Genomic DNA, 27,162 nt, shown 5'->3' with positions numbered 1-27,162 from the left:
AAAGGGGGGGGGCTTTAAGGTTAAATTGGTTTGGAACAGAGTTGGCTGCTTACATCCTAGGCACTTAAGGTCAGCTGGGCTTGGGGGGGGGGAAGGGGGGGGGAAGGTAGGAAAATATACAACCAGCTATCTCTGCTGCAGAAGTATTCGTCTTGTCTGAAGATGTTTATAGGAGGCAGATCATAACAAAACAGGAGAGTAGAGTTTAAGAGGCTATTCTAAACCAGGGGTCTCCAACCTTAGCAACTTTAAGCCTGGCGGACTTCAACTCCCAGAATTCCCAGCCAGCTTTGCTGGCTGGGAATTCTGGGAGTTAAGGTCCGCCAGGCTTAAAGTTACCAAGGTTGGAGAGCCCTGTTCTAAACCGTCTTGGGGTTTTTCATTCTATCTGCGGGTATTCTCAGTAAAAAAAAAAGAATTTGGACATCGCATAGCCTGCTATCCACCCCTGCAGATTTTCCTTTGCAATGACCAAATTCAAGGGAATCTTCTGGTGAAATTTCATTTCAACTGAACTCCACTGGTTCCTCATGAATATAAAGGACATTTCCTAGCATCTTCTGCAGCCTGAGACTGTTCTTCAGTGAAAGAGACCAGAAGAAAAGGTTAAAAGTTTGAAAAGTTGGGGGGGGGAGAAAAAGAAGATATGTAAGTCTACATTTCCACTGAGGTTTCCAGGTCGATCAGAAAGGTCGGCAGCTCAGAGGTTCGAATCCCTAGTACAGGTCTCCTGCGTGAGCAAGGGGTTGAACTACATGACCTCCAAGGTCCCTTCCAACTCTGTTACTGTTAAATTCATCCAGGTAAACATTTCGAAACTTCTCAGCCCCTAAACCACTTGCCAAGAGAAGAGAACTTCCATTATCTCTTGTCAGGCTTTTAAGAAAGGGAGAAAAGAGTTCATTCTCCTGCCTGCTTCTACTTGCTTCAATTCTGGTGGGGGGGGGCAGTTTTTGCTAAAGGGCCCCCAGTTACTTACTCTGCCCTCGGTTACATGCATGTTGTGGCGAGTAATTAGTTAATAAAACGTTGTCTGTGTTTGCCCATTAGGGCAAGATGACTGTAGTGACAAAGGAAGGCTCCACAAATGGAATAAAAAGGAAGGCCCTGAGCTTCTCAAATAGGCTTAGGCCAGGGGTCTGCAAACTTGGCTCTTTTAAGACTTGTGGACTTCAACTCCCAGAGTTCCTCAGCCAGCAAAGCTTGAAGACCCCTGGGCTAGGCAAAAAGAAGGAGGCTTGGGAGTATCCAGTTTTAATTACTTTCTTTAATCTTAGGGAAAGCAATGCCTGGAAAACGAAAGTAACTCAGATGAGACTTCCTTCCCACACCTGGGGGCAAATGGCTGCTTCTGCTACTGAATGGCTGAGATCCAGTCTCACATCTTTCATAAAAGTATATTACAACAGGTGTTTCCTATAAGAGACAGACCAGATTATTATTATTATTATTACTATTATTATGATGATGATCCGTTGCACAGCCAGCCAGATGTTCAAACTGGATTTGGCATTTTTATCCACCTATTGAGTCCTATCCCCAAGATAGGCAGATGCTGTTATTCGATGGTGTTTATTATTATTATTATTATTATTATTATTATTATTATTATTATTATTATTATTATTATTATTATTATTATTATTATTATTATTATTGGTAGTAGTAGTAGTATTAAAAATCAAACTGGTCTTCCCTTGAGTAAAACATCCAACAGTGGCGTCTACCTTTCCCCAGCCAATAAATTTTACTTCAATACAGTTAAATAAATAGGAGGTAATGGGTGGGCAGGGAGGGAGGAAGGAATACTGTTGGTTGCACTTAGAGGTATTTGTTTTAATGAGATAATAGGACTGTAGCAATTTCCCCTCTGCTTCCGTCCAGGCAGCTCTCACAGATGCATAAGATTTACAGGTCCCTGAGAATCTCCCTGAGGCACAGGATGTGCGGTTAAATCTGTGTAAATGGGATACGAGTTGGATGGCCCAAGCTGGGGATGGCTTGGGATTTCAGCAGCACAGCTGTACTCCAGGTTTCCAGAGGAGTAATCAGGGTAGCTGAAGAAAGAGTCAGCCCCGGGCACATTTCCCAGGTAATTTTCTCCCGTTGCTCTTGGGCTCCCTTGTAGAACTGGAAGTCCGTAAGGATGGCTTTCTCCCGGTCCAAAGAAAGGGCCATAGTCCAAAGAGATTGAAGTCACAGGGCTGTTACAGAGAGGACCTGTGTACCCTGCTGAATTGTCAATCTCTTCCAAGGATTTGCTGCAGGAATTCGATGGGGCTATCTCGTAATCAGCCTCCATGTGCCCATAGCAGTCAGCCGTTTCGAAGCGATTATTGGGCGATGCCAATACGGTGCCCTTGACCCTGCTGTCTTTCTTGTACTTCATTCGTCTGTTCTGAAACCAGATCTTGATTTGCCTCTCGGAGAGCCTCAGAAGCTGGGCCATTTCCAATCGGCGGGGCCGGCAGAGGTACCTGTTAAAATGAAACTCCTTTTCCAGTTCCACCAGCTGCGTTTGGGTGTAGGCTGTGCGAATTCTCTTGGAGGAGGCGAAACTTGATGGAGAGCTGCTGTCTAAATAAATGGAATGAACATTCAGTTCAGCTTGAACCCTAACCATTCTGCACTCTGAACAAACTCATGGCCTTGCAGAATATTCATCCTACCGAAATCAACACAGAAACGGGGCATGTCATGTAACAGCTACGCAATGTTGCTCACACCCACATATGTGTATTAACTTTACACATAATCGAATGATGAACATGTCCATGTGGCGTGTTAAGCCAAACTAATGACTCGGCATGAAAAATACCAGCACATGCTGTTCACTCTTGGATTAAAAAGCTAGGAAACAAGTTGTGATCATTATTTCATATACATTTACTGGGCCAGCAAAGTGCTGCCAGCTAAAAGTAATAAATAGTGCAGATAGACAAAATTTTCCCTGTATGGTATTTGTTTATGAGTACAGGTAGACCTCAACTTACAACCACAGTTGGGATCAGAATTTCCATTGCTAAGCAAGGTGGTCATTAAGTGAGTCATACCTGATGAACTGATGGCTCAGTGGTTAAACACTGGAAAGCTGACAGCCCATGTTTGAGACCTGAGTGCTGCCCAATAAGCGAGAGCTCCCGTTCTTTGCCTCAGCTCCTGCCCACCTAGCCGTTACAAAGCATGCAGATGCAAGTAGATAAATAGGTACCACTTTGGTGGGAAGGTAACAGTGTTCTGTGTGCTTCGGTGTATACCATATTTTTCGGAGTATAAGATGCACCTTTTCCCCCCAAAAAAAGAGGGTGAAAATCTGGGTGCGTCTTATACTCCGAATGTAAGCCCGCCCAGCTTCTCAAACAGAGGTTTCAGAGAATGAAAAAAGCATCAGAAAAGAAGCTTCAGAAAAGAAGCTCCCAAACAGAGCTTCAGAGGCTTTTTTTCTGAAGCTCTGTTTCGGAGGCTTTCAGAGGCAGAAAAAAGTTTTTTCTGAAACTGAGTTTCGGAAGTTGCAGAAGTTTCAGAAAGAAAAGCAAGGCACAGAGCTCACAATCAAGGAACCTGTTGCTAAAATTTACCTCTGGGAACAGCTGGGATCAGGCTTTTTCTTATTTTCCTCCCCAAAAACTAAGGTGGGTCTTATACTCCGAAAAGTACGGTAATCATGCTGGCCACATGACCACGGAAAGTGTCTTCAGCCAACCGCTGGTTCCCACAGCTAAGAAAGGGAGAGGGGCACCTCAGCTCCCCTAGAGACGGATACAACTGGACAGGGGAAAACTTTACCTTACCTGATTTTAATCCAGAGCCAGGCTTTTTTTGCCACAGTCGTTAAGGAAATCACTGCACTTTGTTAAGTGAATCATGCAGTTGTTCAATGAATCCGGCTTCCTCTGTTGACTTTGATCCTCGGAAGCCGGTTGGGAAGGTTCCAAATGACAGTCACGTGACCCCAGGATGTTGCAACCATTGTAAATAAAGGACCGTTTGCCAAGTGCCTGAATTTTGTTCATGTAAATCACAGGGGATGCTGCGGATGGTCAGAAGTATAAGGACTGGAGTTAAGTAACTTTTTTAGTGCTGTTGCAACTTAGAATGCTAAATGAATGGTTGTAAGTGGAGGACTGCTTGAAGATTGTTTGGAAAGTCTCAGCCAGAAATTTCCAATGGACTGCATTCAGATGACAATTTGAAAACAAGTCAAATTGGGCCGGATAGCTCAGGCTGGTAAGGCCTGTTATTAAAACACAGCTGCCTGCAATTACTGCAGGTTCAAGCCCGGCCCAAGGTTGACTCAGCCTTCCATCCTTTATAAGGTAGGTAAAATGAGGACCCAGATTGTTGGGGGGGGGCAATAAGTTGACTTTGTAAAAATATACAAATAGAATGAGACTATTGCCTTATACTGTCGTGTCCCACTCCTCCGCTGACGGCCGGGTCAGGGAAATCCGAATCAGGCTTGCCTCTGCAGCTCTGCCCAAAGTCCTAGCAAAGTCCTCAGAGCAGGCAGGAGACCAGTAAGTGACTTCAGCAAGATAAGTTCGACTTTGCCTGACTCAGAGACTGCCAGAAAGCAGATCCTTTATGTAGGCCATGGGGTGTGGCTCCATGACTCAGCACTCATTAAGGCCTGCCCCTCCCTTCCTTCTGTTGCCTCCGCCTATCCAATCTTCTGATGCGAGGGTCACTCCAATCAGCTGTTGGTAATAAACCCTCCTCAGGCTCACATGCTGTGGAGGAGGGGGAGGGGTCTAGCTGCTCCGTTTGCCTGGGCATGGAGTCAGGGCTGGGGCCGGGAGGTGCTCCTTCTTCTGCAGTTTGTGTGGGCATGGAGCCAGGACTGGGGCCGGGAGGCATACATTCCTCAGTGTTCGGGAGCAGGTAAGAAGGCCCCGGCTGCTCTGAGGGCGGGTAAGACACAACATATACACTGTAAGCCGCCCTGAGTCTTCGGAGAAGGGCGGGGTATAAATGTAAACAAAACAAAAAAAGTCTTGGAAAGGTTGAATTCCAGCCACATCACTCGAGATGGAGGTAGAAAATCAGACATCATAAGCAGATAAGTCCTTGACTTATAACTTTGTTTAGTGACTGTTTGAACAGCACTGAAAAAAGTGACTTATGAATGTTTTTCACACGTATGACCATTGCAGCATCCCAATGGTCACATGATCAAAATTCTATGTTATGTAATGTTTAATACGTTATGTCTTGACCTGTCTTGTGTGATTGTTTTTTGTATTGTTTTTAAAGACAAACCGTTTAATAAAAAAATTAATTTTTTTTAAAAAAAGTTCAGAAAGCTTGGCAACTGACTCATATTTATGACAGTTGCAGGGTCCTGGGGTCATGTGATCGCCTTTTGCAACCTTCTGACAAACAATGGGCAAGCCAGATTCATTCAACAATTGCGTTATTAACAACTGCAGTCATTCGCTTAATAACATAATGGGCATAAATATCACATAATGGGGCAAAATTCACTTAACAAATGTCTCACTTGGCAGAAATCTGGGACTCAATTGTGGTCATAAGTCAAGGGCTATCTATACTTTCCATCTTAACATTTTGAGCCCAGCAAGGTATCATTAGAATGTACAATATGTCTAGAACAGGGCTGTCAATCTTCTGTCGTCATGGCGGTCACGTGACATATCGGAACTTTTTTTCCCCCTTCGCTAAACCAGGCATGGGCGTGGCCAGCGTGTGAAACATCCGGCCCACGGGCTGCAAGTTTGACAGGCCTGGTCTAAGAACGTAGTCTGTGTGTATTTCGTAAGAACTGAACCAGAATTCAAAATAATGTGTTTGCAAATATTTCCAGTGATAGTGAAGGATCTCCCTTCCTCTGAAGATATCTTGTTCCAGTTTGTTCATTTTCATCGTAGTGCAGAGACATCATGAGATTTGAAAAAGGGTCTCTAGCTGAACTAGACCATTTTTAGTCATAGACAAAGTTTTGTTGCCTCTGATCCTACTAATAGCATAGACCCATCCATGGGCAACGGCCACTGGTTATTTTCTTTTACATAAATTTGTCTAGCCCTTTTAGGCAATTTTAAAATCATCAGAATTATTGCTCATAAGTTTATATTCATTCCGCTAAACCAGAATGATTGCATATCCCTAATGTCCCACCTGCCGTATAACCTATGATCAGATGGGATTACTAAAACTTGTTTTAAGAGAAGGGAAAAGCCAAGGACAAAATTATAAACTGGTACCAAAGAGCCAGGACCAATCATAGAGAATGAGCATTGGAGAAAAGCGCTGATTAGGATTCATGTGCGTTTCATTAAAATGGGAAGTTTCTACTAAAACTCTAAAGCTGAAAACTCTTCAGTACCATAAAGCAACTTTCTGAGTTCCTATGAACATCATTTAAAAAAGAAAAAAAATGTCCTGTTTAACCTTTACAGAAAATAGAAATTATGTTCTCTCTATCTATTTATACTTACAGTGTTCTGCCCCGCTGTGTATCTAGGTCAGGGGTGTCTAATTCGATTTCATTGAGGACCGCACGGTTGTGTTTGACCTGGGGAGGGGGCGTGGCCAGGGTGGGTGTGGCCAGCTCAACATCACGTGTATCGGGGGAGGGGGTGCCTGTGGCGGCCCGAGTGCTCTGCCAGCGAAAATGGGCTCCCAAGCTCCATTTTCGGCTGCAACGGCTTCCTGTTTCACTCTGCCCTGGGAAAAACTCCATTTTTGCTGGCAGAGGCACCGCGGGCCAGTCCTTCACTGTTTCCAGGGCAGCCCACAGGCCAAATCTAAGCACCCCGCAGGCCAGATCCGGCCCCCGGGCCTTAAGTTTGGCACCCCTGATCTAGATCATGTTATTTGTCCATACACTCTTAATGTAATCAAAAAGATTTTTCAAAATGTAATATAGATAGCCCTCAAATTATGACTGTAATCGAGCCTGGAATTAGGGTCTTCCGTTTCAACAGTCATTAAGCAGATCATCACTAGAGGGCACCCAATTTTTTTACCCCTTTTGTGGGAGTCATTAAGCAAATGCCATGGTCATTAAGTGAACCCATTGTCCACAATGGACATGTTTTTCTGGAAACCAGAAGTAAATGTTGGTTTCCAGCAAAAATGAAATAAATCCCTGTCACATGACTGTGGAAGGCTGCAACCAGCTGTAAGTGTGAACCAGTTCTGAGCATCCAAAATGTGATCTGTGATTTGCCATGTTCAGATCAGGGTCATAACTATCTTTTGGGGGTTGGTTGGAACGTCAAATGGTTGCTAAGCAACCAGTCAAAAGTCAAAGACTTCCTGTGCTTACTAAAATATGTAAGGTCTGTAAAAAAAATAATTCATTCGTATGAGTATTATTTTACATTTTTCTGAGAAAAACAAAGAAGCAATGTGTTTTTAGGGAAAGCGGTAAAATAAAACTGTGTGTCTTTTGAAGCAAAACTCCTCTCAGGTGGCAGCAATTCTAGAGTCAAGTAAATCTAGAATTTTGCGATTTTAACTGCAAGTATCTTTTCTTTTATGTACACTGAGAGCATATGCACCAAGACAAATTCCTTGTGTGTCCAATCACACTTGGCCAATAAAATTCTATTCTATTCTATTCTATTCTATTCTATTCTATTCTATTCTATTCTATTCTATTCTATTCTATTCTATTCTATTCTATTCTATTCAAGTAAGTAAATAAAAACATGGAAATGCTTTCCAAGAAACTTCCCAGACACTCATCTAGAAGCACACGTCTTAATTTAGCTGCTAAAGCTAGGAAGCTACAACCACTGTGCTGCTAGATCTGGATGGGGTAGCACCAAGAAACAGTATATTAAGTTTTGCTTAGCTCTTTTGAAAATCATTGAGTGCAAACGGTTGAAAGGAATGCCTAAAGTGCAGCATAGGAACAGTTACTTAAAAAGTTATTGTCTATGCCAACTTGGTCCCCCTCCAGATATATTTGACTACAGCTCCCAGAATCCCCATGGAGGAGAAGATGACAGTGAAAAGAAAGTACCGTATATACTCGAGTATAAGCCGAGTTTTTCAGCACGTTTTTTGTGCTGAAAAACGTCCCCTCGGCTTATACTCGGGTCTATACGGCTTATACTTGAATTATTTTTTTTTTAAGCCCCTCGGCTTATACTCGAGTATATACGGCTTATACTCGAGTTTTTTTTTTTCTTTTTTTCACATTTTACCGGACGGGCTTTTGCATTAGCGCGGGGAAGCCCTGCCGGTGCAGTGAGAGGGCGGGGCGGGGGAGCCGCCAGCCTTCTCAGCTGAGGGAGGGAGGGTTTCCCCAACCGGTAGGTGCCTCATTTCCCACCCTCGGCTTATACTCGAGTCCCCAGTTTACCCCAGTTTTTGGGGTAAAATTGGGGACCTCGGCTTATACTCGGATCGGCTTATATTCGAGTATATACGGTACCTGAAAAAGGAAGGTTGGTCTTCTGCTTGGCGCTGTGTCTTGTATCCTTCATCCAAGGGAAGACCTGTTTTGGTACATGGCCGCTACACGGTTTGATACTGCCATTGGTGGTGGTGGCGGCGGCGTCACAAGGACTGGAAGAGGTAACCAATGATAGCTGCCGTAACCTGGAGGTCTCATCATGACTGTTCCCTAGAGGCCTCAGGGATGCACGTCGGGAACCTTTGGAGCCCTCTGAAGACCCTGTAGGTGTTTCTGACTCCTCCAAGGATATCAGTGAGGTTGGGAAGTGCGGCTGGGAAAAGGAGGGCCTCCTAGTGAGAACTCGGCACCAGCTGTCTTCTGAGGCCTGTTGGTCATCTTCCTGCAGAGCCTTGTGCATGTCCCGTCCTTGTCGGATGTAAGGGGTGGATTGAAGGGGTGGGGAAGGAGACTTGGAGACCTTGCAATGGGTGTGAAAGGAATCCAGAGACACTTCCAGTCCTTACTGCTGAGAAAAGACCCTCCTCAACCACGTGCTCCAATAGCTAAGGGCAAACCCCCCTAAGTAGGTAGGAAGGACGCTCCTCTGCCTTCCTTAGGCAACCACTGCTAAAAAAGGAACAGGAACCTTAAAACAGAGACAGCCCAGTTTGGGTTTTCAGTGTTTCCGAGTGGAAACAAAGGCGGTCTCCCAAGATGATGATCTGCAAATGTGGTGCTCAATGTGCACTAAAGAGTTGACATCTGTAATCTGTCCAATGATGATGATGATGATACATGATGATAATGATGATGATGATATGTTTATTTTATTAATTAGCGATTTGACTGTGTAGGACTTCAATACCAGCAGGCAAAATGCCGGTGCTATTGGGCTCTGAACATTGACTCGAGGTTATATTCAAAAAGTGCTTTTGGGAAGCTGGGGGGGGGGCGCAGTTAGAATAATGCTACTTATTATTTGACATAATAAGTAAGAATAATCAATTCCATATCCTCTCCACTGGGATCTCCTCCCATTTGCTCAGATCTTATTAGTTGCTTTTTAAAAAAAAAAGAAAAAAAGAAATGCTTTCTTCCTTCCTTCCTTCCCCACAGGTTTCTCTGTCTCTCTGTCTTTTTAAAAACTTCTCATGGATTTTTGGAAGTGGTAAAACAAATCTACCTTATCTGGAGAGCTTTTGGATTAATTAGCTGTGGATACCCATCAGTACCAAGATTAGCATATCAATATTTTAAATATATTGATTAAATGATTAAATATGGTTGTGTGTTTATGAGTGTAATGTGTGTGTGTGTATGTGTATATATACATATATACATACATACATACATATATACATATATATATATATACACATACATACATATCTTATAAAGTTTGACTGTTGATATGTTCCTATTTATTCTGGATTCCTGCCAGGATCGAAACACCCAGTGATGTTCTTAAATCGATGAAGTTCTTAAATTCTGTGACAAAGGTTGCACATGCAGTGCCTGAATAACAAAATATGGTCCTGATATTTTGTTCCCTTTGAAATATTCATTCAAGTATCCTTATCTTTACTGATAACAGGGCAGCTAATGGCAGCTAAAAGATGCCTTCTGAAGCTAAAGAAACAATATAATATGGAGAACTCACAGACTGTTGCACCAATAATTCTTTTCTATCCACCAAAAAACAAGCACTTTGTATGTGTACATGTGTGTGTGTATGAGTGAGAGAGAGAGAGAGAGAACATAACAGCAACTTCTAAGTATCTTCCTCATTTAAGGTTGATCTTGCATCTCTAAAGTGTGAAGGAGATAATAGATACAATGATAGACAGACAGACAGACAGACAGACAGACAGACAGACAGACAGACAGCTCATTTTTCCTAAATCCACCAACCAGTAATGTTGTGCTGGGTTAGGGTGAGAAGCTCTACCCTGATTGGTGCAGACAAATGGGAAATATTTGTGGAATGAAAAAAAAAAGTCACTGAAACTTCATTAGCATTGTCCTAAGACATGTCTTATAAAATAAGCCTTCTAGAGCTCAGCAAAATGGCATTCTAAGATATGTCCTATGAATGATATGTCCCAAACTTGCAGAGCTCATTAAAAACAAATTTTTTGATTAATCAAGCAGTAGGTTTCATTGTAAGCTACAATTTGGGGGGGAAAACAATTTAAAAAAAAACACAGTAAAATAAAAAAAACCTGCATTTAAAACCACGATATGCCTTTGGAAAGTTGGTGGAAATTTCTCTCCGTTATTCTCAATGATCTTTCTGCAAACCGCTTGCTTTGCAGGGGAGGGGGTATGGGTATGGATAGGGCACAGTGGGGGAGAGGAAAGGAAAGGAAGAATAAATTGTAATGATCACAGAGGAACCCAGCCATCAATTCCATTATTCCCTAACCAGGAAAAAAAAAGAATCTGCATTTTATTTCAGCGAATGGGTGGTCTCTGGGGGCAAGAAACCTGTAGCTGTTTCAGTCTAGCTGAACTTCAGCTCCATACAGCTCCATGATTACTTGGGGGGGGGCGTTGAGGGAGGAGTACATCCTGAAGGAAAGTGTACTTTAGTGACATGTTTGCAAACCTGCTTTTTACATTCACCATTTACATTTTTAAGTGTATAAATCTAAAATTATAAATTATAATTGGTGGTCCCTGCTCACAGGCAAAGTAATGCACAAAGCAGACTTTTAAGAGGCACATCTCTTGAGACTCCCCCCTCCCCCACTTTCTGGGGATGAGAAGTGGACCATGGAGGTGTCAAAAGAAGGACTGTTCAAAAGCAGACGGTCTGTATATGCCCCACAGCCAGGAGATGAGCTCCTGTCTAGCCAACGCAACATTGAGAGAGCAATGGAAAAAAAAATCAGTATTTCATAACTACCATTGATGCCTATGTTAGAAGTAGTGGCTTGTTTCATGTAAATATTAAAATCATGTGTGGCATAAAAGCCTTGCCATCAATAGAGCATCTATGTATATAGTAAACTGCCTGGCTCTGAATGGATGAAAATAAGCAGGAGGTATTTTCTATTCCTCCACTGATCCGGGATAAATACTGATATAAATTATTTAGTGGGAGAGGGATGGTGATATTTAAAATAAAACAATATTCTCAAAGGGGCAACTGATCCTATCGGCAAAATCATTGGTTTCTACAAATGTTGACAGGCATACAAGGAATCTCATAAAGAACACATTAGGATCTAAAAAAAAAATATTAGGCTGATGGCTCAGCTACATAAGAAATCCTGACTGTACTGATTAAAAGCAATTGGTCAGGATTTTAGGATTTTCTGAGCTGAGTATGCTGCATACACATGGGGTAGAAGTTCTTTCCAAGCTACCATGTAACTTGAAACATAATTAATATATTCATTTATTAGCCCTTTTAAACAGAAGGACACTGACACTGACATCCCCTAAACTCTGCTGAAGATGTTACCTAGCCTGACAATGGAAACATTCGGAAACCAACCCTCAACCTCGCAGAAGGAACCTTCAGTCTCTCAGATTCATTTATTTACTTTGCTAATTTAAACCAAAAATTTGGCCAAAAAAACTTTATAACCCTGATGCTGACATCACTATGAATTTGATTCAGCACTTTCATCAGACAAAGCCCATTCGTTTTTTAAAACAGTTTGCTACTTGATTGTAAGGATGAAAAAAATTTTTTAAAACTGAGCAGGCAGTATAAGTTCATTCCTTTAATATTACATCCTCACAAACAGGATTTTCTTACGCACATGAACAGAACAGTGCGAAAAGACTGAAACGTAAAAACAACAAAAAGTATTCCGAATGCAGTCCCTGCATCTTAGGCACTTACTCTTCCTGTGTTATATTCACCAGCAGCATGTGACAATTTAAACTTTGAAAACTGCACAGGGCTCTACTAAGGTGTGGGTGGTTAACTTTGCCTCTAACTACTAACACTGCATTTGAGATACAAAAACTCTGGGGTTGTAAGGCAGCTGATGGATGGGAGCAGATGGCTCATTTATGTTGGGCGCAAATCAGCAAGTTTTTATCATCATGACAAGTGTAAAAAGGCAACAGCAAACTTGAGCTGCATTGATGTCAATAGAACAACTACAACTTTTTTTTTTTTGCATTGGACAATGGCTGGGATTAAAATATGTTTGTGTGTGTCTGTGTGCATGTGCGTGTATATTGTGTGATATGTTTATTCACTCAAACTGGTAGAATATTATGCTTGTGTGTGTGGGGAGGGGTGATATTCTATTTACTATTCAAGTAAATAGTCACATTATGTTCACAGATAGTTCTTAAGTCTGTAAGTTGAGCAATAGTATTTCAGAAAAGAGCAGTTAAGGAAAATCCATGCAATGGATGATGATGATGATGATGATGATGATGATGATGATGATGATGATGATGATGATGATAGCAACAATAGATGTATAGGTTTCACACATTAAGTTTAAGATTTTAGTTGTAGCACTGTTCAATGTAAATTATTCCAAGTAATTACAATTTCAATCTTGAGTCCACTTTTCCAGGAGTAAATGCCACTGACACCAAAGGGACTTACTTTAGAGGAGGCATAGATAGAATCACTGCTAATTTACCTAAAACCTTTTTTAAAAAGCAGAGGGAGGAGGGGGAGAAATAGGAGCAGCCTTGCTGGACCCTGCATCTTATTTCCATACATGCACAAGTAGCCAGAGGTTTTGGAAATTCCAAGCAGAAAAGACTGTGGGAAAGACTGACTTTTCTGGGATGAGCCTTGGTTAGAGTCATAAAGTGCCCCTGTAGATGGATGTGCTATTCAACGTTTCAAGCCAATAGCTCTACTGTAGGCAAAGCCTATCCTCCATGAATTTTCCTAGCTTTCTAAAGTTTTTTTTTCTTCTGGATTATCCTATGCCAGATTGTTAGAGAATACCTTGCTTAATCATGTGGATTTAGGTCCATTTACCTACAGCCTTTTGAGTCACCCTTGCTTGCTTGCCTGAATGAAATTTTCCTATGAAATGATCCAGAAACCCTTTGGAGTCAGAACACAGAAAACTTAGAGAGAAGGGAGCAGGAGGGAGAGGGAGGGAGAGAGAAGTACAGACAAACGAAGAGGGAAACTTTGGTGACACATTTACAGATCTGCTTAGGGATGGTGATTTATAGCAGATTAAGGGAGGCAGGCCACTGATTTAAAAAGATTGCTTCTTTAAGTTCTCCCAACAAAACCATTTCAGCAGAGGGACGCCGGTTTGGTACAAACGCTTTTTCGGCAGTTTGGCTGAGTTTTTGTAGGCCACCCCACACCGGCCAGGGAGCTAACAATTGAAAACAAAAATATTTTCAAGAGGATGCTCCCAGGGACAGGACAATTTAAGACGAAAAAATATTTTCAAGAGGAGGCCCACCAGCCAAGCAACCCCCAAACCGGTTTTCAGCCTTATTTTTTTTTTATTTAACTTCCTCACTCCCCCGCTCCTCCCTTGGACTTATTCGACCTGGAATTCATCCCACCTGGCTTGCGTGGTTTGTTCCTGCACAACCACCCCCACCCCGCACCTGAGCTAATTGTAACGGGCCAGAGTATTCATCGTTTGCTTTCAACGGAATATTTGTTTTCTCACTCCACCTCCCACGGCTTCTTTTTCTTCTTCTTCTTTTTAACATTTCGTTCTAGAATTTTGCCAGCGACCTGACAAGCATTTGGGAGGACGATGGATAGCTTTGAATTGCATTAACAGAACATCTCTGCGATTCCCTGTTATTTTATATGGATTTATGCATCCCCAGCCGCAATAGGCTTTCTAGAAGCCGTCTGCAGGTCCGTACACGGGACGGCTGAAACTTGCAGGGAAGACCGACCAATCTTCCGGGCAAAAATACCTTCCCTAACAAGGGCTTTGGTTACGGGCGAAAAGAGATGGGGCACCTCTATTTCTCCTTATTTAGGGCCAAGCAACCCCGAGCGATCCAGCCTGGCCTTCTTTCTCCAAAGCCGAGAAAACTCCGCCGCTGCGACCCGATCCGAAGCGAGCTGAAACAGATCCACTATCTCTGGAGGGCTCGGAGCTTCTGAACCGGACAAGGGGGGTGGGGAGAGAGGAGGGGGCTGCTTATCGTTTTGCGGGAGAGGGACCCGAAACTACGGCTGGCCGACGCAGTTGTTAGGGAGCCCAGAAGAGGATGGCGCTGACCCAGATCCACGAAATGATCCGAGGAAGTAGTAGTAGGCTGAAAACTTACGGAGCGTCTCTTTGGGGGAGGCACATGGCCGGGAAATCGCGGTTGCAATGCCTCCGCCCACAAAGTTCCTTGGGAATCGGGGGTACCCCTTGCAAACTAAAAGTGCTTTGGAGCAGGACAAAGCCTCACATGCACCCCTCCGGCTTAATTGAGCTGGGCTAGCAAGGCAGACATGGCAAGCACGAGGGCTTTCTCGACAACTGGCCCGTCCCGAAGTAGCAAGGCGATTTGCGCCTGGCCTAAAATCCAGGCCCACCAAAATCGAACGAGGGTCACTCAACCTGTCCGAACATCCTAACAATGGTCAGCTAGTTAAAGGATCTTGCGGGGGGGGTTGTTTGGATTAGGATGAGATAAGTATGAAGAGCTAACTCCGCCTAAAAACGAATTGGGTCGCCAAAGGAAGAGGCGGCTGGATAGCGAAGTTGACTCTCTCTCTCCCTTGTACTTCGGGACCATCGTTAGCTGGACAGTCAATCCCGTTTTCCAGGTTTTCGGAAATAGAAACTAGACGCCGGAGAAATCCCTTTGACCTCTGAGACCTTTTTCCACGATGCTCACAGTCCCAAGTCTCATATCTATCTACAGTAATATACGGGTATTTTAAATCAACCTAACGAAATTTGTCACCCGTTTCTTTTCTTCTTTGTCCCTCCCCCCCACCCCCCAATATTTCGAGTTGTTCAATTCCAGCAAACGCCCTAGGGCTAATTTTTGGCAGGCAGGTCACGTTATGCAAACCTGGGCTTCATGCTGTTGCAGCATCCTCTCTCTCTCTCTCTCTTTTTTTTAAAAAAAATCCCCAATCGCTTATATATTTAACAAACGTTTTGCGGGGAAAGCTTGTTTTAATAACAATTAAAGGTGGAAACACCAGACGGGGGAAAAAATAAAGGCAACGAATAATGCAGGGTCGCCCTCTGCTCTTCCTTCTCTCTTTCTCTTTCTCTCTCTCTCCCTCCCTCCAAGCGAGAAGCGTCCCCATTTCTCTGAGCTTTAACAGGAGGCCAGCTTCAAATGGCTCCCTCCTCCCATCCTCCTCGCCTCGCAATTCTCCTTCCCCCTCCCCAAGTCAGAGTGGCAACAAAGAAATGGGGAGGAAAAAAAGAACGGGGGGGGGGAGAAGAGGAAAGGCTGACTGGGATCCGACCCAGTCCCCTCTAAGACCCTCACTTCGTTTGCTCTACAGATTCCTGTGTCACTCTCTGTATTGTATTATGTTATTGTATTGTATATATTCTAAGGCACCTACCATGCATTATCACTCACGCCTATTGTATATTTGTGCACAACCTTACATGCACCCACCCATCCACCCCCTAAAAGGGATCTGCTATAAAATGTCTTTATGTAATCGTTTGGATCCCTAAAACTGGATGGCTGCCCCTTTTAAAAACAAATCCGAGGCTTTAAGGTTCAATTTTAAACGATTTTGCACTGGGGGGGAGGGGAGGGGGGAGAGAGAAGAGAGAGAGAGAGAGAGAGAGAGATGGAGGGAGGGAGGGAGGCATTTCGAATAGTCACACTTGTCAAGTGAGACCATCTTTTAGCTCTCAGAAGCAGCAAATCCATGTGAACTCTGGGTGAACCAAGATTGAAGCCATAAATCACCGCTACAAAAGCCGGCTGCTGCCTACGAGTTCCAGACCCTTACCTTTAACGCTTTCGCGGGCGAAGACGGAAAAGCAGAGCTACAAAAGTTCACTTATCTTTGCCAAGCCCAAACAAGGAGGAGGGGGAGGAGGGAGGGGGAGGAGGGGGAGGGATGCAGCTCAGGGGGAAGGGTGGAGTGCCAGCAGCGCCTTCCTACCAGCGAGCGGGCTCAGGTTCCTGGAGTGGTGGTGCTTAGGAGTGGTGGGCTAGGGCTGGGAGAGAGGAGGGAGGAGGCATTTCGAATAGTCACACTTGTCAAGTGAGACCATCTTTAGCTCTCAGAAGCAGCAAATCCATGTGAACTCTGGGTGAACCAAGATTGAAGCCATAAATCACCGCTACAAAAGCCGGCTGCTGCCTACGAGTTCCAGACCCTTACCTTTAACGCTTTCGCGGGCGAAGACGGAAAAGCAGAGCTACAAAAGTTCACTTATCTTTGCCAAGCCCAAACAAGGAGGAGGGGGAGGAGGGAGGGGCAGGAGGGGGAGGGATGCAGCTCAGGGGGAAGGGTGGAGTGCCAGCAGCGCCTTCCTACCAGCGAGCGGGCTCAGGTTCCTGGAGTGGTGGTGCTTAGGAGTGGTGGGCTAGGGCTGGGAGAGAGAGAGGGAGGGAGGGAGGGATGGTGCCGGGGAGCGAGACGCGGGACACGTAAGCCAACGTCATTCAACAAAGACCAGGGACAAGAAAGAGCCGGCCAAGGCACGGAAGGGGGGTGGCGACGAGAATGGGAGAAGAGGACCCATTAAGGGAAAAAGAAACCAGACAGGAGACGTTAATCTTGGGGCGTGGGGGTTGGGGAGGAAATCCCTTGCTACCCTTGCTATCCCTGCCCCTTTAAGTAAAATCAAATCAAGTACGCCTGGCAACCAGAAGGGCGACGCATCTGAAAAAGGACGCCAACCCTTTTGCGCTCTCGCCTTAGAGTAAGACCGGTGACATCCCAGGATGTGGAGGGGCCAAGCGGGCACCTGGCCGCCCCTGGGCAGCCGGATTCTCACTCTGAATTTCCCAATCGACCCCCACCCCCCACCCCACACACAAGTCTCTCATTGGCAGGCGGGTTCTCCTTGGGCTCGTTTGCCTTCTTTCCTCCCCCCACCCCAGCTCTGGGTTTCATCTTGAGGCACTGCCTCCATCCCTCTTCCCCTACGCTCGCTCTTCGAAGCGACCTGCCGCAGGCGCGCAATCGATGCTCGCCCTTTCCCTCGCTATCTGAAGCACCCGAGCCTTGGATGGGTTGGGAGGAGGCGGGCCGAAATATAGCGGGGTCCCTTATTTGGAAAATTAGCCCGGCACCAAGGATGGGAAGAAAAGAAAAGAGAAAGTTTCACGCACTCACATCCATCGTTGACTAATCTATTATGACAAACAATATGATGGATATAGCTTATGTTAATCGTCCTGGCCTTTCCTCTAGAATTTAACTGTCAGTTAATGGACACCGGAAACTGGAATTCTACATGGCTCGCTAATGGGTTTAGGTATTAGCTAGTTCTAACGATGCATACAAATGCACTTGTCTCTGTGGGCTGCCTTAAGATTTATGGGTCTCTTTTGCCTTCGGTAGCTGTAAACAAGGAGAGGAAAACAGAAAGAAAGCGAACCCAGCTTTGCTGCACTTTCTACCGCTTAAGGAGCCCTTTCGCCAGGTTAATTCCTTTCCCACCCACCCCCCTTGGAGAGAGAGCGCGGGCAGGGACGAAATTATCCAAGATGTAGAAAAGGGTTTTGATGAAGTCCCAACTCTCCCCAAAGCCCCGTTCTGTGGATTTCGGGGTGGGTATTCCTCTTTGCCTATGCTTCCCACAGGCGGGACGCGCGGCTCGTAGAAAGGCCTAACGGACAGCGAATAGTAGAAACTCGGGGCCGAGGCGTTTCGCCTCCTTTGGGGAAAAAAAAATACTGAGGACTGGGGAACCGGAGTGATGATGGTAGGGAATTAAAAAGAGCCGGCTAGAAATTTGCCCTCTGCCTCCCCGTGAAAAACATGCGCTCCGACTAAAGCAACGCGAGGTGTGCCAACTCCTGGCACAAAAGGAACAATTACGTTTGGGGCAGGGGAGAAGAGAGAGAGAGCTAAGCGTTTAACTTGGTACGATTTCTCTTTATAATCTCCTCCCTCGCTCCATCTTTCCTTATAAATGTGATTCCCCCCCCCCCCGGAGTTCTTTTGACAGATCCAAAGCCATCCGGAGTTTTCGGAGAAAACGGCTGTGTTGGAGTTGGTGAACGGAGACGAAGGAAGCGTACAGCCCGAGGAAGAACACGTGGATGGGTGGGTGTGTGGTTGTGTTTTGTTTTGTTTTGTTGTTTAACCTGACCTGATAAACTGGGATAGAAAGAATGATTCACAACCTGAGACGCGCCTGGAGGTGTGGCGTTTGTCTTTCTCCTTTCTTTTTCTAGGTAGGGTTGACTGGAGGACGGAAGGCCAGGGGAAGGGGAGGAAGAGGAGATACAGTGGACGCCTCCCAAAAAGAAAAAAAAAGGAAGGAAGGAAGGAAGGAAGGAAGGAAGGAAGGAAGGAAGGAAGGAAGGAAGGAAGGAAGGAAGGAAGGAAGGAAGGGGTTGCAAGCATCCTTCTCCGCGGTCAGGGTGGCCTTGGATGCGCGGCCATTCGGATGCTGAGCTCCCGGACGCCCGGAACCTTTGAGCGCGGCGATGATCAGCTGTCCGAGCCCTGGCAATAAAACGCGAGGTTTCGCTGGTTGGTGGCAGAAGGGGAGGACATTAATCTTAGATTTAATTGTACCTTCCTTTTGGGGTTCGGGGTGGGCGTGTTGACTCTCCCTTCTTTCTCTCTGCCCTTGCCCCACTGAAGATGGGGGAGCAGAGAGAGATCAGGCAAGACCCGGGCATTTGCTCGTGCACCTGAAGTCGGAAGGCACTTAGTATACCTTTTCAGTCATCAATCTGAGCGCAAACCTGGTTGGGCTCATCCGGTTGTGAGGTCTTTATCATTGCAATCGTTTTAGCTGGAATATCTATCTATCTATCTATCTATCTATCTATCTATCTATCTATCTATCTATCTATCTATCTATCTATCTATCTATCATCTATCTATCTATCTATCTATCATATCTATATTGACTATTTCTATATCCATATATCTACAATTCTATCTAATTCTATAGCTATGCCTATCTCTATATTTTCTATATCTATATCTTCTATATCTATCTTCTATATTTATAGCTATATCTTTCTTTAAGGAATCCAAAGAGAGCAGGTTTTCATTTTTGGAGGAGTTTCTCGGCCTCAAGATTAGTTTACAAGATTTAAGTTTTAGGCACTGAAGTTTTGCCACCTTGGATGAGCAAAATTGCAGTTTTAAAGGAAGCATAATTAGTGGGGGAGGAAGTACCCCAGTATATAATACCCCCACAGCCTATCTATCTTTACTTGAGAGGAAGTCCTCCAATAGTGCTTGCTCCCAAGGGCCTCTATCAAGTTGCTGTTATTTTTTGCTTCTACACCTCATTCAGTATTATTTTCAAAATAAAGCAGAACTTTCTTTCAAAAGCAGTGCACTGGGTCTCAAATAATGATAAACTAAAATACATTTGGGGTGCACTTTGTTCTAAAGGAGTTTGCTAAACACACGCTACCTTGACTGGGGGAGGGAATGAAACTGAGAGTAAGATTTACAACAAGACCCCATTTCTGAAAGTCCTACTTGCTAATTTCTCAGGGCCTCCTTGCATTTCCTTAACAAAGATGTGTGATCCTAAGTACAAACACACATACACAGAGAGAGAGAGAGAAAGAGAGAGAGAAGGTGTTTTAAGCTGACTTAGCAAGTATGTGTGTACTTTGGATCTCTCAGGGCAGATTAGATATGCTTTAGCATTTTAATTCTCCAGACCAAACACTCTTCTTGTGTAAATCTAAAATGCTTCATTGGGCAGAGGAAAACAAAGAGGCTTTTACAACCTTGGGATATTCCAGTAACTAATTTTGTTTACTTTTTTTTTTTTTAGCAGTTGATCAGGGCAATCCAGCCAACGAATATCCTCTTCTTTGGAAAATGGAAAAGTGTACCGAGACTGGCAAAACTGAACATTCCTGGGGGAGTTGGGAATAGAGAACACGGTGAAACAGAACCGGAAAAGATATCAAATGCTTTGGGAAGATGGGCCACTCATTCCAAGGGAGCCTTACTGCTTTGCAATGTTCACTTGGAGATCCATAACATGCTTAAAACTCTAAGTCAACCTTTTCCCTATTTATTACTGTGTATAATTCAACATTATTGCAGATTAATAAGCCAATAATGATCATCTCAATAGGGAAAGTATACTAGCCAGGCTGGTTTTATGGCCGCCCTTATCCTTTCTAATGACCTTTGAAGTAATAACTCATTACAAAATGAGCAATTGTCTGGAGTGCCTTTAATTTTTCTTTCTTTTTTCTCTTTCTTTCTTTCTTTCTTTACTCTTCCTCCCTCCCTTCCATTTACACACTCTGCTTTCAAGATCTGTCCAATACAGTTTTAACTTAGTCTTGTGGGGGGGAGGAGATATAATTGAGGGGAGACCTTCTCCAGCTCTGTTTGCAACAGTGGTAAGGACAATTTTTCAGGGTTTCTTGACTGACCCAGTCGTTTTATGTGTCTCTCTAACAACAACAATGCTTTACCTCTACTGTGATGAAATATCCTTGTAAGGTCTCTCTTCAGAAAACTTTTAATTGCTGTTTTAAGACCATAAGGGAGATCAGAGATGTTAAGAATTGGAGTATTGATTTGGAACTCAGGGAGACCCAAGGACAAGATCGTGCTCAGCCATGGAGCTTACTGGGTGGATGAGGGGAAGCTAAGCATTAGTGATTTAGCAAGGATAAATTGGGGGAAAGGTGTTTGAACTGCTATAAAGAGTATTGAGCCCTTAATGCCAAGTTACAGAGATGTTACCTAAACAAATAAATGTTTTGTTGCCGAAAATTATGTGCCAAATTTAAATAATGTGCATTTTTAGTAGGAAATAAATCTCTTGGTACTGAGACATTTCTTAAGGTGTGCTTATTTATAGCCGAAACTCTAAAACTGCTTTCTTAAGATTTGCAAACTGAATGGTTTCTTGGCAAGCACTGTCATATCTCAATGGAAATTGCAACTAGGAGTGGGCATGAATTTCTTTAACCTCCTAGGTACTATATCTCTTTAATGAATTGCTTCCCACTATATTACTGGCAGCTTTTAAAGTAAAACATAGCCATCCGGCTTTAGAACTTTAGATTTCAGTTGCCGTATACTTACATACTGACTGACTGAAAATCAGGCTAATGTGTTTCTTGTACATGTCTTGAATGAAAACATGCTTTGATTTTACTAGATACAGCCATGAGGTTTCATTCTGAATAGATATTTCAGCAGAGAGATAGTAATAAATAGGAAGAGAAGAGATCACTTTAGGCTTTCCCTATCTATATAATTTTGTAGCTTACCCAATTGCAAAAACAAAAACTAAATCCATTCAACAGGACCTTGTATCGGTATGGAAACTCTCCCTTATTATATCCTTGTACCGTTCTCTATAACCAAATGGAAAAAAAATACATAAGGAAATCAGAAGCTTAGAATATGGCAAGAGGTCTACTGTTCCCATAATTTGCTTAGCATTTGGTTTCCCAAATTGGAGGGGGGGGGACTACAGGAAAATTTGGAGCCATTGCAGTATGCAAGACAACAGAAAACTTCTTACTAATTATATGATCCAGAGATTAAAAATAAGTGCTTTATCTTAAAACGTCCATGAGGTTTTAGTGTCTGCAAAGGCACACTCTTTTCCCACACTGAATTGCTTTGCTAATTTAGTTTATGATGCAAATGAAAATCTAATGCATAAATAGGAGAATTAAACTTGATCGTTTCCCACACCCGTGTAAATTTGCTGCTGCCCTATTCTGCAACGTATGGAGTCAAAAACATTAATCCTGAGAAGATGACCTCATGTGCAGAGAGCATTGTCCCATATACTGTGGCTGAAACTGGCTGCATAATTTCAGGCACACTGTCATGAAATCCTTTGTTGTTGTTGTTGTTGTTGTTGCTGCTGCTGGTCGAAATAGGAATAAAAAAGTGAACCCAAGAAAGGCAAAGTTGCTGCTTTTTTTTTTTTAAAGGTGAAACACATTCTGGTGGAGTATATATAGCCATGTGCATGCAGCAAAGGTATCAACTAATGGATCATTCATGAAAGTAGCAGCAATACCATCTGCTGCTGAGGACCAGTCATAGAAAACGCTCCAGAGTCTTTAAAAAATAATGCAACTATGGATTTCATCTGGATGCCACTAAAGATCAAGCGGTTTAAGCCCATGCAAGAAAATTCATAGAGAACTAGGCAACCATATTTTAAAATGCAGAGGAGTTTTCACACCCACGGTACATTGAAAACTTATTCTGTCACATAAGCACTTCAGAGCAATCATTCTCATTCAAGAGAATGAATTTCACGAGCCGGCCCCCCAAACCATTCAGCCCAGAGTGTATTCTTTTCCAGCGGTGGGCTTGATGAGGTTGAGGCAAGTCAATGTGAGTGAATGAATGAATGAATTGCTTGCTGATGGAGTTCTGCATACTCTGCACATAGCACCAACCTTAGTTATTTCCACAACTAAAGCAAGGAGCCAAAGGAATATCCCCTCCCACATGCACAGGGTGTGCTCGTGTGTATGTGCGTGTGAGGGAGAGAGAGAGAAAGAGAATCCCAAAGATGATCACACCTCCCACAGATGGGCATCAGCGATGTTAATGGGAAGAGGGCATAGTTAGGTTACCACATGCAGAAGACAGTTGCTGGGTTGTTCCAAAACGCATATCCAAATCCTACCACCCATGAAAGTGCTCGTGCAGACTGGTGCCGAGATCTTGCTGTTTAGCCTACAGTTTTTCAAATCCAACAAGGTGATAAATTTGATGCCAAGTTTATTACAAGTTTATTATCTTAGCTGTTGCCATAACAACAACATAACCCAAGGAACAATGGAATAACGGGCGGGGGGGGGGGGGGAGAGAAGAGGCAGGAGAGAGAGGGAAAGAAATTGAACACTTTATTGCTCAAATGCAACTACGGATTCTGTCCATTGGGCGGAAGATGACATCAAGCTTTCACAAAATCCTCTGGTTTTGGCAGCCAAATGTACAGAAGGGACCATGTTTGACCACTGCATAGAAATATGAGTTTCAAATTGGTGGACCGATACTGGATCTGGAAACTTCGGCTTCATTTCCTAGTATAATAACTAGTCAACATCTTCATCCCCATTTCTCCTATACTGGAGATCAGTCCTGAAGTTCAGTTCCCTGGGCAGTCTTCAAAGGGACAAGTACGCTTTACAATCCCAGTCCTCTTTTATTTAGGCCAAGGATCCAGGGAAGTAAGAGCCATGGAAGGCCTTTTCAGAAGGTGCTCTCCTACCCTGGACATATTTCTGTGAACGGTATAAACAGAGACAGTATTCAGTTTCACCAACACAATTGCTAGCGGGACATAATACAACATTGATTTAATGCTTCCAAATTGTTTTGTCTTAGATTTATGGATTGGACAGTTCCATGCTGGATTCCCATAATTCCTTAAGAAATGTGAACTCTTTATCTAGTGGTTAGCCCTAGTCGGCAATGAAACAGCGGAGGAGGAGGAGGAGGAGGAGGAGGAGGAGGAGTGGGAGGAATGATAGGTTTGGGCAAAAAGGATCTGATCCAGTTCTAATCGCTGATTTGGAAAATTAAATCCCATATGAATTGTTGATTTAACTCAATCAAAAGCAAAAGCCCATCTAATCAATTTGAAGCCATCCAATTCTACTCAATGGTTTGATTCAGAAAGCTGGCTCGATTCAGAGATTTGACTGAAGGACCTTCACACTAAATCTGCTAATCAAATAATCACACACTAAAGAGCATTCCTTAATGCTTAAACAGGAAAAAAAAAAGCTAAATGTAACTGCGCCGCCCGGGAGATAGCTAATTCACTAAGCGAGCTGGGATGGACCTCAACATCAAACCACACCATCACTATATTGTACCTGCTATCCATAGGTAAAAGCAATCTTGACAGTAATTTCCACATACAGATAATCCAGACAAGCTCACCCAGATGCCCCTGTATCTTTGACATCCTAGGCATTTAGAAAATGTACTGTGGACACCAATGTGAAAAACTGCAGAACTGGTAATACATAACGGTATTGATCACATTCCACTGAGGCTAGAAAATGTCATGAACCAATTTCTAAGGATCAACATATTCTGTTCAACTGAAGTTACTTTTAATCAAAGGGCACTGAGGCTTTCTTGTATCACACCCCAGGGTAAAATACTATCTTCATATGGTAGCAGCTTTTAAAGAATTGCAAGGAGAGTAAATATTTTCCAGGCTGGATAAAGCCAACCAAGGGCATTTAACACATCCAGGATCATCTATAATCTACTACCCCTTTTGCAAAGAACCTACGGCTGGCAACTTTATAAAGGGCAACACTTGCTTAAGAGCAGTATGTTTATTGGCCAACTTAGTAGAACCGTACATCAGTCCCTCCAGCACTGAAGGGAGCAAGGAAAAGTTCTGGGAGAGATTGGGGAGGGGAAGCAATGGGAAATCGCTCATACTAATTCTGATTTATTGATGGCAAAACAAATTCATTAAGGGCTGGTGGTGAAAGAGCTTACCTCTTAAAAAGCTAGCCAAGGTGTGGAGCTTTTAAAGGCCTACTCCATTAAAAGAAAAGTGAAAGGAAATTGGCATGAAAGTGAATCAGCCATTCATCCTGAGCTGTGTATGTGTCTCTGTTCTTCCCATCCTTTGCATTTTGAGATCGTAGCTACTGGATTTGGGACAGTACACAAAGGAATCCACAGCCCTGCCGCATTGATAAAGTTCCATTTCCCTCCTTAGGCGATAAGATTTCAAGCAACTGGTATGATTCTGATTATTTCAAATCAACAGGAATGCTAACTTCTGAGAAAGGGCGACTTACATTTTACTCCATATCACCACAGGCTTTGATTATATCTTACTCTGCCTAGGATCAACCTGAAGGCTGTTTATGCTTCAGCTGTGTGCCTGTGTTTGGCTGACACATGGGCTCCGCGTGATACTCACAGGTCAATTAGACCTCATGTGTGTACAACAGATGCTCAGCTAAAGTGCATGATCTGTAGTACTAAACTTTGCAACTGATTAGCATGCTGGTATTTGTTGATATCAGAAACAGCTGATGCCCAGTAGTGATGAAGGGTAAAGTCCTACTTGAATGCTGACCTTGTCTGAATTAGAAATATAAAATAGTGCTATATAAGGAAAAAATATATGCATTTATGATTGTAAGCTGCCCAGGGTTAGGGTTAGGGTTAGGGTTAGGGTAGATTTAAGTAAGATGGGTGGCCTACCATTTTGTAAACAAACAAGTAAAATTTTGCCGGCCGCTTCCCATTTAAGTTGGTGATAGGAAAAAATATTTTTCAATGTTATTTCACAGGAGAAGAACTTGTCTTAAATTCTCAGGGCAAAGCATGAAGTTCTTACATTTATTTAATAATGAAATGGTCACTGCTATTCAGGATTGGTGGTAGTGCCTAATTTTTCATTGTCCCATCATTTCTACCAGCAGTTTTTAGCCTTTCTGGTTTTCTACCTTTCCATTCATTTGCAACAGAAGGAAGATCCTTCCAGAACCATTTCTTTAAATCAGAAAGCATTAGTAGTCAGGGAGGTTTCAAAATAATGGAGAGAAGACTACAGGTAGTCCTTGACTTAGAACAGTTCATTTAGTGACCATTCAAAGTTTCAATGGCACTTTTTCAATGTAAAAAAGTGACTTATGACTATTTTTTATACCCTATGACCATTGCATCATTCACCAGGTCACGTGATTTACATTTGGATGCTTGACAACTCACATTTATGACAGTTGAGTGTCCCATGTGATCCCCTTTTGCGACCTTCTGACAAGCAAAGTCAATGGGGAAGCCAGATTCACTTAACAACAACTGGTTTAACAACTGCAGTGATTCCCTTAACAACTGTGGCAAGAAAAGTCGTAAACTGGGGCAAAACTGACTTAACACATTTCTCACTTAGCAACATAAATTCTGGGCTCAATTGTGGTCATAGGTCAAAGACTACCTGTAATAGAGAGCGTGTCAGCTGAATTTCTCCTAACACGTTTACAATAAATTCAAAAATGCTACCTAAGAAATACAAAATTAATTTTCAAGCACCCTACAAATAAAGTGGAAACGCAGAAAATGCTTTAGATGGGGAGGAAATCATTATGCAGGCTTTAAAACTTGTTCCTGAAGGAGCTGCTGATTCAGTTCTACAGAGGAATTATTGAGTCTGTCATTTGCACCTCTATAACTGTCTGGTTCGGTTCTGCAACCCAACAAGGAAGACACAGACTTCAGAGGATAATTAGAACTGCAGAAAAAAATAATGGCTACCAACCTGCCTTCCATTGAGGACCTGTATACTGCACGAATCAAGAAGAGGGCCATGAAAATATTTGCAGATTCCTCGCATCCTGGACATAAACTGTTTCAACTCCTACCCTCAAAACGACGCTATAGAGCACTGCACACCAGAACAACTAGACACAAGAACAGTTTTTTCCCGAAGGCCATCACTCTGCTAAACAAATAATTCCATCAACACTGTCAAACTATTTACTGAATCTGCACTACTATTAATCGTCTCATAGTTCCCATCACCAATCTCTTTCCAATTATGACTGTATGACTATAACTTGTTGCTGGCAATCCTTATGATTTATATTAATATATTGACCATCAATTGTGTTGTAAATGTCATACCTTGATGAACGTATCTTTTCTTTTATGTACACTGAGAGCATATGCACCAAGACAAATTCCTTGTGTGTCC

General features: G+C 43.2%; 2 protein-coding genes across 3 annotated transcripts in view; both read right to left on the bottom strand.

Annotated features, from left to right (window-relative positions):
• The window catches only part of LOC131190833 (homeobox protein Hox-D3a-like), a 178,392-nt gene that overhangs the window by 56,116 nt on the left and 95,114 nt on the right, over positions 1–27,162 (bottom strand). Inside the window, exons 2-3 of one of the 2 annotated variants that reach the window (XM_058168266.1) lie at positions 8,408–8,894; positions 350–2,577 (exon numbers count right to left, since the gene is read on the bottom strand). The exons of the other annotated variant lie outside the window; for it this stretch is intronic. Coding sequence (XP_058024249.1) covers positions 1,892–2,577; positions 8,408–8,789 — 1,068 coding nt within the window. The 5' untranslated portion in view covers positions 8,790–8,894 and the 3' untranslated portion in view covers positions 350–1,891. Of the gene's footprint in view, positions 1–349; positions 2,578–8,407; positions 8,895–27,162 lie in introns of those variants that run through there. 2 annotated transcript variants of the gene reach the window in all.
• The window catches only part of HOXC5 (homeobox C5), a 79,909-nt gene continuing 76,059 nt past the window's right edge, over positions 23,313–27,162 (bottom strand). The window contains exon 3 of the mRNA XM_058168276.1: positions 23,313–23,710. The gene's annotated coding sequence lies outside the window, so the exon portion shown is untranslated. The remainder of the gene's footprint in view (positions 23,711–27,162) is intronic.

This window comes from Ahaetulla prasina, chromosome 2, assembly GCF_028640845.1.
Source record: "Ahaetulla prasina isolate Xishuangbanna chromosome 2, ASM2864084v1, whole genome shotgun sequence".
Taxonomy (NCBI): Eukaryota; Metazoa; Chordata; class Lepidosauria; order Squamata; family Colubridae; genus Ahaetulla; species Ahaetulla prasina.
Note: the sequence above shows the minus strand (reverse complement) of the source record. Positions and strands in the feature narration are given on the sequence as shown.